This window comes from Nycticebus coucang, chromosome 14 (assembly GCF_027406575.1).
Source record: "Nycticebus coucang isolate mNycCou1 chromosome 14, mNycCou1.pri, whole genome shotgun sequence".
Lineage (NCBI taxonomy): Eukaryota > Metazoa > Chordata > Mammalia > Primates > Lorisidae > Nycticebus > Nycticebus coucang.
This window is the reverse complement of record NC_069793.1, coordinates 9,693,975-9,706,190: the sequence shown is the minus strand read 5'-3', so window position 1 is coordinate 9,706,190 and position 12,216 is coordinate 9,693,975. Positions and strand designations below refer to the sequence as shown.

Genomic DNA, 12,216 nt, shown 5'->3' with positions numbered 1-12,216 from the left:
GCCCTTATCAGTAGGTATTATACTCTTCCCCTTAAAAGGTCCTCCCCCCTCTCCTACTGGACCCAGAGTCTTCAAAGGCCTGGGCAGTCCTTTCTAGGACTCCAGCATTGTTGAGGATAGGCGGAGGAGTCACAGCTGTTTCTCTTCAAGATGTTCCACTCCCTAGGAGCAGAGAGGGGACTGTGTTCTGGGTGGGGGACAGCCAGAAGAGCCAGAACTCTTAAGGAATGTGGGGACAGAGTAAGCCTGATGCCCACCCACCTGCCACATCCTGTTCCCAAGCTGCAGCCTCCCACCACCACCAGAAATCCCACACTGTATTTGCCTTAAAGCCTTTAATTTTTCTCTCAGGATCTGCACTGTGGGTCCAGGCTGAGAGTGATGTGCCTGTCAAGCTGGATGCTGGTGGGTTCTGTCCTTGGGGGGCTCTGAGAAGAGTGCTCCATTCTCACCTCCAGAGACTTGTGGCTCCTTCAAGACACAGATAGAAACCATTGGGCTCCGCAGCTCCCACTCCCACGCCCAAGGAAGTCACTGATGATGTAGGTTCAAATCCAGCTCCTATACTAGCTTACAGTGTGGCCCTGGGCAAGTGACTTCCTGAGTCTCGGTTTTCTACCACTTTCTTTTTTTTTTTTTTTTTGGCCAAGGCTGGGTTTGAACCCGCAACCTCCGGCATATGGGGCTGGCGCCCTACCCTCTGAGCCACAGGCACCGCCCCGAGTCTCAGTTTTCTTACTGTGAAGGGAGCTCATAATCCCTGCTCTGTACCCAGTTCTTCTGAGAGGTAAGAGAATGTATACACGGGTGTGACCCTAATGAGGGCTTTGTGTATGGCCACTCGTGTGATTACACAGTTCCAGACTAGCTCTGCTGCCTATTCACTCCTGTGTCCTTAAACAAGGCACTGCTGCTCAGGTTCTTAGTTTCCTCATTAGAAAGTAGGACCAGGGCGACGCCTGTGGCTCAAGGAGTAGGGTGCCGGTCCCATATGCCGGAGGTGGCGGGTTCAAACCCAGCCCCGGCCAAAAACCACAAAAAAAAAAAAAAGAAAGAAAGAAAGTAGGACCAACAACCCTGGCCCCACCTTCCTCTAGTGGCATGGAGGACAGGGCCTCGGACCAGAGTGCTGGAGTAGCACTGTTTGCTGAAGCAGCTCAGCACAGCCAGTTCTCAGCCAGCCAGCCTGCCTCACCTGGGTTTCCTGGCAGTACCCTGTATGTCTGCTTTTCCCGCCTCAGCCAGCAGCTGCTCTTCATTCAGTCCCAGTGCCGATAGCACCTGGGAGAAGCGCCGAGCCACAGTCAGACGGGCATTTGCCTGAAGAGAGAAAAGAGGGGTTCCCGCTCTGCACCAGGGCTGCTGAGGGCTTGAGGAAGCTTTGGCCACACAGGGGATCCAAGGGCTGTGCTCAGGGTGGCTTTATGTTTGTCCAGGTGCTACCCTCACCTGCATGGCCTGCTGGAACAGGAAGGGCCGGGCCTGCACCCTGTGCTGGATACCCTGTAACTCTGCCTGGTACTCAGCAAAGCGCTGTCGCTCCTGGCGCCTGCAGAGAGACAGGGCTCTGAGCAACCAACCATGGACACATAACCACTCCTGAGCACACAAGTCCTCACTAAGGATTTTCTGTATGTCTTCCCTGGCTTTACCTTTACAAAGCTACTTCATTCCCATCCTGGCCTTGGAGTCTGTGAGGTCAACCAGGGTGGGAATTATTCGCCCCATTTTACTGATGACTCAGGAAAGTCAAGCCAGGAGATTTGTTCAAAGTTGTGCAGCTGGGAAGTGAGGGACTGAGCTCTGAGCCTAAGTCATGAGGCTGTAAGCCAGGGCTTGCCCTTCCTCCCAAGGGAGAAGGCCCAACACTGACTTTTGAGCTCCTGGACCTGACACCTGCTTGCAGGGCCTCCCTCTCTCTCACTGCGCCCTGAAGAGGAAATTGTGACTATGAGCTATGTGACTCCCTCTGGGCTCTGGCCTTAATTTTCTTCTTTGTGCTATAGCAAGTATCAGACAAGATTGTCAGTGTTCTCTGTAGTTCCTGTAAACCAGAAATTGGGACAGGGAAATTTCTAAAAATGTTACAAATAAAAGAACACATCCAGAAGGATCAATGTTTTAGCACAATTCCACTTACAAAAACCCAGTTTATGCACTTGTCAGAAATGTGTGTTCAACAAGCTAGGTATCACTGTCTTTTGTGAAAGCATTCTGACAGCAAGAAGGCTCTTGCCAAAAGTTACAAAACCCACAAAAAGAGGTGTCCTCAGTTCACCACCCACATGGGACCAGGCATCTTTCTGTGAAGCGCATAAGAGAGGCCTCAGGGTGTGGAGTTGGCATCTAGGGACAGAGAAGCAGCAGGCAAATATGCTGGGCTCCCAGGAAAAATACTGCCTTGCCAGGCCAAGCCCTGTGGTCCATGGCCGTGTGCCAGGTCAAGAACTATCCTCCCCTGAGAAAAAGGTAGTGGACTTGAAAACCTATGGCCAGGAACACGAGTTACTGGCAATAGGGGGTCTTCACTGTTCAGGAGGGAATTTACAGTAATTACATGGGCAGGGGAAGTGGTGGGCATAAGCTGGCATTCAGTCTCTCTTTTCCATAATGTCTACATTATCCTGCTGGATACTTTATCCTATTTCTGTTAGAAATGAGAGGAAGCAGGAAGCCAAAGCAGGAGGATTGGTTAAGTCTGGGAGTTTGAGGTTGCAGTGAGCTATGATGATGCCGCTATGTTCTAACTTGGGTGCGAGAGTGAGACCCTATCTTTAAAAAAAAAAAATGAAAGGACGCCCATATCTTGGAGCCCTGAGCAGAAGCTGTGCTAGTGGGTATCAGTTTAGTCCATCATCTCACAGTGAAAGGAAGACACATCCCCTCCCTGACACAGGACCACCTCTTTTGTGCCCACCCTTCCTAGGCAGAGTGGAATCTGTTCAACTCAGACAGCAAAATTCACGGGCTGTGAGGACTGACAGACCACGTGGGAGATAACTGCTGTGCCTTAATCATCTCAAGTGGAAAATAAAAGGAGTGAGCATGAAATACTCCTCTTGTGCACCTGTTGCTTGGAGCTCTCAACCTTACACTTCCTGCCTTACTAGAAAAACAAGCAATTAGCTTGAGACCTGGCAAGAAGGAGGCATCTCCGCAGTCATTGGCCAAGGATCCTCTTAAAACACACTTGACCTGTCAGAGCCTCTATTTCCTCATCTGTAAAATTGGTGTTTTAAGGAAACTTCCTAAGTCCTCAGTGGTCCTTCTGCAGGACGGGAACCCTTTTCTCTCTTCCACTTGCCATGGACCAAAGGAACCGAGGTGTGAAAAGGACTGTCCCAAACCAGCTGTCCCCGGTAGATGCTCCAATCAGTGGCATCAGTATCATGTTTATTTGTGTTTCCTGTTTCCTTAGGCTGGGCTCTTGGGGGAAGGCCATGCTGCCCTTTATTTAAAGGCTGGGCATCTGAGCACCCAGAGACAGGGGAACCAGGTGACTGGAACCCCAGCTCTGCCACTCACCTGTGACCTTTTGTAAATTATTTAATCTCTTTAATCCTCAGTTTCTTATCTGTAGAATTGTGAAAGTAGTGATACTATCTACTTCATCATCCTGTTAGGAGTCTAAAAAAGATTTACCTGACCCACAAATTTGCTTTCTAGGAAAATGGTCAAAATATAGGAAGAGAATAAAACAGATGACTCTTCATTTGACCATGAACAAAAGTTGTCTCCAGGAGTGGGATCATAGGTCTGTTCGTGGTCTATATTCACCATTTTACTAATATTTGAAATTTTATAACAAGCATTGGAAAACAGAAAGACAGGATTTGAAAGTACAATGATACGTGTAGAACATTTTAACTTGGGCATTCAACAACTGTAGGGATTGTTATTATTAACAGGTGACCTTGGACCAGTCCCTCCTCCTCCCCATGCCTCAGCGTCCTCATTTGTAAAATGTGCCAAAGCAGCCAGATAAGGTGAGAGGTGGATCTGCTTGGTTCAGCTGTCTGAGACTGAGCCCCACCTCCCTGCCCTCTCCCCACCAGCTCCCTCATGGCCTGGGCTCCTTACCTCAGCTCCTCCAGTTTGCGCTGGGTGGCCCCAGGTCCCCGGCTCCCTTTGGGTGCATAGGCTGCCAGGCAGCGGGCCACCTGCTGCTGTATCCGCTGCTCCCGGGCACGCCGCCGCTCAGCCTGCTGCCGCTCCTCCTGCTGCTGCCGCTCCCAAGACTGCAGCAGACTTCTTGGGTGGAAGAGAAGGAGGTGGGAAGAATGGGACAAATCTTCAAGGGGGCAGGAGCCTCCAGGAAGGCCAGAGGCTGGGTGGGGACTGTGAGAGCCTGGAGGGAGGGTATGCAAGGTCCAGAGAGCCACAGCCTTAGAAATGGGGTTTGTCGTGTGAGTTTAATGTATTAGACAACATGATAGAGGCTGTCCATGGGACTTGGCCAATGGGCCCATTTCAAGGCCTCTCCCTACTCTTTCTGGAAGCTTCCTGCCCACTCCAACCAGCAGTGAGTTCCAACTCTCCACCTCCTCAGCCCAGGCTTCCTGAGCCCCGGCGGAGCTCACCTCACACAGCCTACAACCAACCCGGTTTGCCTTGCCAACCTCCCCTGACAAAGAGTTCTCCTTGAGGGCAGGGTCCAGATCTAATTCTTCTCCCTGACCCCCTTATGTAGTAGGAGCTAAGTTAATGCCTATGGGTTTGAGGCCAAGTTGAGTGGATGGTTGGGAAAGAGAAACAGAATAGAGAGGGATCAACAGGAAGAAAAACAGAAGGATGGAAGGTGTGGATACTCAGATGGCAACTAGATCAACCTGTCACATTCCATGTTCCCAATCATGGCCAGTTTCTGCTTGTCCATCAGGTCTTTGCTCAGATGTCATTATCAGCCTTTCCCTAACCACATCTTTCTCCCAGATATCTCTCTTCTCTAGCTACACATCCCATTTGTGTTTATTAATTATCCTTCTTCACCAGTAAAATGTAAGCCTCATGAGACTATTCGCCACCAATAAATCACCAGCACCTAGAACAGTGCCTAACATATCCCAAAACTCAGTATTTTGTGAAATTATGCTTAATTAAATCATGGTCAGATGGAAAGATGGCTAGACAGACAGACAAAAGGGTACATGCACCCACTGACTCAGTGCATGTTAACTAAGCACCAACTATGTGCTTGGTCCTGAACCAGGCACTAGGGAGGCCATGATCACTCAGATCTGGCACCTGCTCCCAGGAGTCCCACAGGCTATGGGTAGACAGTCCCACATCCCAGTGCAACATGGTGTTGAGTGCTGGCCCAAAGGCAAGCACAGAGAAGAGCTTCCTGGAGGGATGCCTGACTTGGGTGTTGAAAGATGCATCCAGGTTAGCTGGGTGAACAAGGAGGGGGCACATGGGACAGTCCAGCCACCCTGACCAGCTGGTGTTGGGAACAGGAGTCTTGTTACCAAGGAGTCTGGACTATTCCCCACAGGCACTGGGAAGCATGAAAAAATTTCAAGCTGCAGGTAGCAAGATAAGAATTCAAGGGTGCTTTGGAAGAATTAATATTATAAAAATGTCCACATTGCCCAAAACAATCTACAAATTAGTGCAATCTCTATCAAAAGACAAATTTCACAAAAATAGAGAAAACAATCATCAATTCGTATTAAACCACAAAAGACACCAAATAGCCAAAGCAATCTTGAGGGAAATAAATCCATGTATTTATTTAATCACATTCATTTATTTATTTCTAAGATCTCCCAACAGATCAATTGATTGTTGTTGTTGTTGTTGTTTTGAGACAGAGTTTCACTTGGTCACCCTTGGTAGAGTACCATGGCATCTTAGCTCACAGCCACTTCAAACTCTTGGGTTCAGGCAATTCTCTTGCCTCAGCCTCCCAGGTAGCTGGGACTACAGGCGCCCACCACAGCACCCACCTACTTTTTAGAGATGGGGTATTGCTCTTGCTCAGGTTGGTCTCGAACTCATGAGTTCAGGGAGTCCACCCGCCTCAGCATCCCGCGTGCTAGGATTACAGGAGTGAGCCACCATACCCGGCTACTGTTGTTTTTTTGTTTTAAAGACAAGGTCTGACTGGACTGCAGTGGTTATTCATGGGCATGATAATAGCATACCACAGTCTTGAGTTCCTGGGCTCAGGCAATCCTCCTAACTCAACCTCCTGAGTAGCTGAGACCACAGATATGCACCACCTCACCCAGCTATGGCTGGTTGATTTTTGACAAAGATACCATTCCTGCCCAATGGGGAAAGGATGGTCTCCTCAATAAACAGCATTGGGAAGGCTGGATATCCACATACAGAAGAATAAAATTAGACCCTCATCTCATGCCCTATACAAAAATTAACTCAAAATGGATTAAAAACGTAAACTTAAGACCTGAAACTAAAATTCCTGGAAGAAAACATGGAGGCCAGGTACAGTGGCTCATGCCTGTAATCCTAGCACTCTGGGAGGCCCAGACAGGTGGATCACCTGAGATCAGGAGTTTGAGACCAGCCTGAGCAAGAGTGAGATCCCATCTCTACTAAAAAAAAAAAAAAAAAAATAGAAAAACTAGCCAGGTATTGTGGAAGGCATCTGTGGTCTTAGCTACTCGGGAGGCTGAGGCAAGAGGATCTCTTGAGCCCAGAGTTTGAAGTTGCTGTGACACTATGGCACTCTACCCAGGGCAACAAAGTGTCTCAGAAAAGAAAACCTAGGGGAAAGTTCCATGACATTGGTGTGGGCAATGATTTTTTAGATATGACCCCAAAAGCACAGAGAATAAAAGCAAAAATACGAGTAGACATATGATATTGCATCAAACTAAAAAGCTTCTGCATACCAAAGGCACCAATCAAAAAAGTTGTAGAGGGTGGCGCCTGTGGCTCAGTGAGTAGGGCGCCGGCCCCATATGCCGAGGGTGGCGTGTTCAAACCCAGCCCCGGCCAAACTGCAACAAAAAAAAAAAATAGCCGGGCGTTGTGGCGGGCGCCTGTAGTCCCAGCTACTCGGGAGACTGAGGCAGGAGAATCGCATAAGCCCAAGAGTTAGAGGTTGCTGTGAGCCGTGCGACGCCACGGCACTCTACCCGAGGGCGGTACAGTGAGACTCTGTCTCTACAAAAAAAAAAAAAAAGTTGTAGAGACAACCCACAGAACGGGAGAAAATATTTGCAAACCACACTTCTGATAAGGGGTTAATATCCAAAACATTTAAGGAACGTAATAGCAAGAAAATAACACAATTTAAAAATGGGCAAAGAAGCCAGGCACAGTCACCTGTACTGCCAGGTACTTGGAGGACTGAGGCAGGAGGATCCTGTTTCTACAAAATATTGTTTTAATGAGCTGGGTATGGTGGCATATGCACATAGTCCCAGCTACTCAGAGGGCTGAGGCAGGAGGATCAATTGAGGCCAGAAGTAAGACCCTGCCTCTCTATATAAAAAGCAAGACTCAAGGAATGGACATTTCCAAAAGAAGACATACAAATGGCCAAAAGGTATATTTAAAAATGTTCAACATTCCTAATTATCAGGGAAATGCAGGTTAAAGTCACAATGAGATGTCATCTCTCATCTTTGAGGTAAGTGTTGGTGAGGACATGAAGAAAAGGGAACCCCTATGAACTGATGGTGGGAATGTAAATTAGTACAGCCACTATGAAAAACAGTATGGAGTTTCCTCATCAAACTAAAAATAGAGGTACCATGTGATCCAGCAATTCCACTTCTGGGCATATATCCAGTGGAAATGAAATCAGTATGTTGCAGAGATACTGCATTCCCACATTCACTGCCGCAGTATCACAGTAGCCAAGATACAGAACCAACCTAACGTTCCATCAACAGATGAATGGATAGTTGAGAAAATTTATAGACACACAATGAAATACTATTTTGCCTTAAAGAAATAAGGAAACCCTGTCATCTGAGACAACATAGATAAACCTGGAGGACATTATGTTAGTGACATAAGGCATAGAAAGTCAAATACCACATGATCTCACTCATACGTAGAATCTAAAAAAGTCGAACTCATAGACACAGATAATAGAGTGGTGCTTCTCAGGGTCTGGGTGGGTTTGGGGGAAGGAGTGGGGAAATGTTAGTCAAAGGATACGAAATTTTGGTTAGACAGGAGGAATAAGTTCAAGAGATCCATTGTACAACATGATGTGTATAGTTAATAACAATGTATTATATGGGCTTGGTGTCTGTAGTTCAAGTGGCTAGGGTGCCAGCCATGTACACCAGAGCCGGCAGGTTTGAGGTTAGCACGGGCCTGCCAAACAATAGAGACAACTACAAGAAAGAAAATAGCAGGCGTTGTGGCGGGCGCCTGTAGTCCTCACTACTTGGGAGGCTGAGGCAAGAGAATCAATTAAGCCCAGGAGTTTGAGGTTGCTGTGAGCTATGATGCCATAGCACTCTACTGAGGGTGACAAAGTGAAACTCTGTCTCAAAAAAAAACAATATATTATATGCTTGAAAATTGCTAAAAGAGTAGATTTTAAGTGTTTTCACTACAAAATAAATTTGTGAGGTAATGCATATGTTAATTAGCTTGGTTTAGCCATTCCACAATGTTTATATATGTATTTCAAAACATCGTGTTGAGGCAGGCACAGTGGCTCACACATGTAATCCTAGCACTCTGGGGGGCCAAGGTGGGAGGATTTCTTGAGCTCAGGAGTTTGAGACCAGCCTGAGCAACAGCATATGTACTAAAAACAGAAAAATTAGCCACTGTGGCAGGTGTCTGTACTTCCAGCCACTCAGGAGGCTGAGGTAGGAGGATCACTTGAACCCAGAAGTGTGAGGTTGCTGTGAGCTAGGCTGATATCACGGCACTCTAGTCTGGGCAACATACTGAGACTGTCTTAGAAAAAAAAATTATGTTGTACACTATAAATGTATATAATTTCTATTTATGTAAATATAATTTCTATAAATTAAATATAAATTGTATTATATTTAGAACTGAGGGGTGCTATAAGAATGCTGAATGAATTCTCTCCCTCTCATAGCACTTCTAACCAGTCACTAAGGCCCACTGAGCCACCTCTAAATATCTCTTAAGTGGATCCCCCTCTCTCCACCCATAGGGCCAGCTGGATCAGGCCCTTATCATCCCTCATCTAAACCCTACCAACAACCTCCTCATAGCCTCCTACCTTCTGAGTCTGCTCCCACTGTCTCTTGTTCAAGCCCAAGCCAAGTGTAGCAATTATCTAACTGAATTGACATAATTGCCATCTGTCTCTTCTTCCAGACATTGAGGTTGGTGGGGCTGGCGCCAAGTCTTTTGATCTTTATATCCTGAGGGCCCGTGAGTAGTTGCATTAGTCACTTGTTAATAGATTAATGGATGGATGGAAGAAATGAATAAGCAGTTGGCCAACTAGACAGAGAATGAATGGTTGGATAGATATTGTCAGTATCTGGATGGATTGATGGATGGATTAATAGATAATTGGGCAATCAGATAGATTGGTGAATGGATAAATAAAGAGATGAGAATATGAATTACTAAGTGCCTCTTTTTTTTTTTTTTTAAACAGATAAGCAGGTGACACCATAGAATTTACTTTATTTATTATTTATTTTTTTGTAGAGACAGAGTCTCACTTTACGGCCCTCGGTAGAGTGAGGTGGCCTCACACAGCTCACAGCAACCTCCACCTCCTGGGCTTAAGCGATTCTCTTGCCTCAGCCTCCCGAGTAGCTGGGACTACAGGCACCCGCCACAACACCCGGCTATTTTTTGGTTGCAGTTTGGCTGGGGCTGGGTTTGAACCCGCCACCCTCGGTATATGGGGCCGGCACCTTACTGACTGAGCCACAGGCGCCACCCTACTAAGTGCCTCTTAGAGAACTGTCTTCTTCCCTACTCTCTCTTGGCTCCCACCCCTTGCTCTTCCCCCTTACCTGGTGGCCTCATGTCGTTTGTGGAAGGTGCGATTAGGGAAGTTGGCAAACAGGAAAGTTTCATTTCCCAAGATCTGAGCCTTCCCACTCCGGCTGGAGGCCTGGAAAGCATCTCGCAAAGCCTTCCAGGGTTGTTTTTGGGGACCTGTCCACAGTGGGACCAAGTCAGGGACTCGACCATCCCACCAAGCACCCTGAATAGCCCAGCCCCATCGGAACTCCTGGCCCAGGTCAGGGACTCCCCAACTGCTCTCCCCCATCATGTAGTTTCTGGGGGACCCAGGCACCGAGCCGTGCACTCACCACAGTCCAACTCTTGCTGTAGCTGTCTGTGCAGCTTTTCCAGGTCCCATGGCCCCTCCCGCTCCTTGGCACCTGGCTTCTTCCTCTGTGGCTCTCGAGGGTTGTTACAGCTGGAGCTGCTCCCCAGGCTCTGGCCCTGCAGTTCCCCCTCATCCAAGGCCTCTTCTCCAGAATCCTGCCCCTTTTTCTGAGAACTGCTGCTCCTTCTGGGAGGGCCCCGGTGCTCCCCCTCCTCAGTCTCCTCTGTGGCCTCTGAGAACCACTCCTCCTCCGAGATCAACCCCCTCCTGGGGAGCTGGGGCAGTTCCCCAGGGCTCAGACCCCTCTTGACCTCCTCAGCACCTGGCCCTTCCGGCTCAGCAGTCTCCTCAGACTCCAATCCTGCTCCTGACCTCTTCTCAGGTGTCCGGAGACCACACTCACTGGGTGGCTCTGGCCCTTGGCTCTCCTCTTTGCTGGGAAGGATGGGAATGCCACCCCAGGCCCCAAGCTGCTGTTTCCTCTCCATGTTTTGCTCCTCTGGGAGGTTGGCTGTGGACTTGGGCCTGGACTTGCGCAGGGGAGCCACACGGGGCCAGGGCAGGACTTGGTGCCCAGGGGTTGAAGGAGATCTTGGCTGAAGCAGAGCCTGGCCATCTGTGATGAAGCTCTCCCAGGCCCACTGGAAGGGGAAGGAGGGTTTCCGAGGAGGAGAGGGAAAGAGACTGAAGAGGGAGAGGGTGGGGGGTCACTGTCCATGCCAGCCCCAGCAGGGCCTGACACCCCTCCTCTTCCCAGCCCATCCCACCACTTCTTACTCCTCAGCTTCAGCAGAGCCCTGTCCCTTCTTGTTCCGAATCTTGGGCCTGCGGTCCTTCCTCACCACCTGCCCTGTGCTCTGAGACCTTTGCTGCGGACCCTGAATTGGCACACCATCGCCACTTCCCAGGCTCTCCTGGGCAGAAACAGGAGGGGAGACCAGCTCTGAGCAGAGTGGTCTCGGATCACTTTGTACCTCCTCCAGGAGGCCTCTGTTCTGTGCATGCTGCGTGGGCCCCTCTGGGCTCTGGTTCCCATGAAGACTGACTGGTCACTACCTCCATTCTGCATAGTGAAATAGCGACAGCCACCATGTACAGAGCACCTACCCTGTGCTTAGCCCTTTCACACCCAGGACCCTATGAGGTAGGTGCTTGCTATCATCCCACCATGCAGAGGAGAAAACCAGAGCTCAGAGAGGTCAGGTAGCCGAGCCCACACAGCTGGTGAGTGGTAGACCTGCTACAGCCAAGGTGAAAGGAATACATTTTCCTGAAACCCCACTCCTCCAGCAGTACTCCCTAACTTCCTCCGTCATCCCTTGGACTCAGCCTTACATGTCATCCTTCAATTTCCTCCTACATCCTTTAGGCCTCCCCTGGTCCCTTCCTGATTCACACCTGGACCTCAGCTCCAGGCCGTAGCTACTCAAGGGCATCCCCCAGCCCTGGCATCCCCGACCCCCATAACCCGCCTGCCTCTGGGCAGTTGAAAGCCCTCCAGTGGGCCTCCCCTCACCGGCTCTGCCTGGGGGATATTCGACAGAAGCTTGAGCAGCCCTATGCCCGACCCCAGAGCCTGGAGCCGAGTGTCCTGCCCTGCTCGCCCTGATGTGGTCCTAACCAACTGTTGGTGGGTGTTTAGCATATTGGTGTCCTGCCCCATCCCCCACTCCACCTGGTGTGGAACTGCCCACAGGCCATCTCTATGGCAACTGGGCCCCAGCCAGTCTCAAGGACTCTGGCAGAAAGCACACCAGGAAGGGGTCAGCCAGGGTGTGTGGGGTCAGCTTCCTTCCAGGAGGAGAGTTCAGCCAGTGGCTGAGGGATGGTTCAGGCCTGGGAGTCCAGTGATTCATAGCCAAGTCCTTTCCCTGCCACAGAGTCCCTGTGTGACCTGGCATGAGTCCCCTGTCCTCACTCAGCTTATGTTTCCCCATCTTCAGGAC

The 12,216-nt window shown here is 49.4% G+C and overlaps 1 protein-coding gene across 3 annotated transcripts; it reads right to left on the bottom strand.

Annotated features, from left to right (window-relative positions):
- Positions 1–194: 194 nt before the first annotated feature.
- TSGA10IP (testis specific 10 interacting protein) lies at positions 195–11,933 on the bottom strand. 3 transcript variants are annotated; one of them, XM_053561123.1, is made up of 8 exons: positions 11,787–11,933; positions 11,048–11,184; positions 10,251–10,954; positions 9,948–10,092; positions 4,081–4,251; positions 1,450–1,549; positions 1,196–1,359; positions 195–471 (listed from the first exon to the last, which is right to left on the bottom strand). In XM_053561123.1, the coding sequence occupies exons 1-8, from the start codon at positions 11,931–11,933 to the stop codon at positions 348–350; spliced, it is 1,692 nt and encodes a 563-aa protein (XP_053417098.1). In that variant the 3' UTR covers positions 195–347. The 3 variants fall into 3 exon arrangements, with proteins under 3 accessions (XP_053417098.1, XP_053417099.1, XP_053417100.1); XM_053561124.1 differs by having other exon boundaries at positions 1,196–1,320; XM_053561125.1 differs by lacking the exons at positions 10,251–10,954; positions 11,048–11,184 and having other exon boundaries at positions 9,948–10,048.
- Positions 11,934–12,216: the final 283 nt, after the last annotated feature.

What these genes read in the sequence shown, in the direction of transcription:
- TSGA10IP (XM_053561123.1), bottom strand. Translation starts at nt 11,933, where the DNA reads ATGGGGCAGGACACCAATATGCTAAACACCCACCAACAGTTGGTTAGG. An exon ending in AAACGACATGAGGCCACCAG is followed by an intron (nt 4,252 to 9,947) that starts GTAAGGGGGAAG and finishes CTTCCACCCAAG; the next exon opens with AAGTCTGCTGCAGTCTTGGG. An exon ending in GGTACTGCCAGGAAACCCAG is followed by an intron (nt 472 to 1,195) that starts GTGAGGCAGGCT and finishes TGTGTCTTGAAG; the next exon opens with GAGCCACAAGTCTCTGGAGG.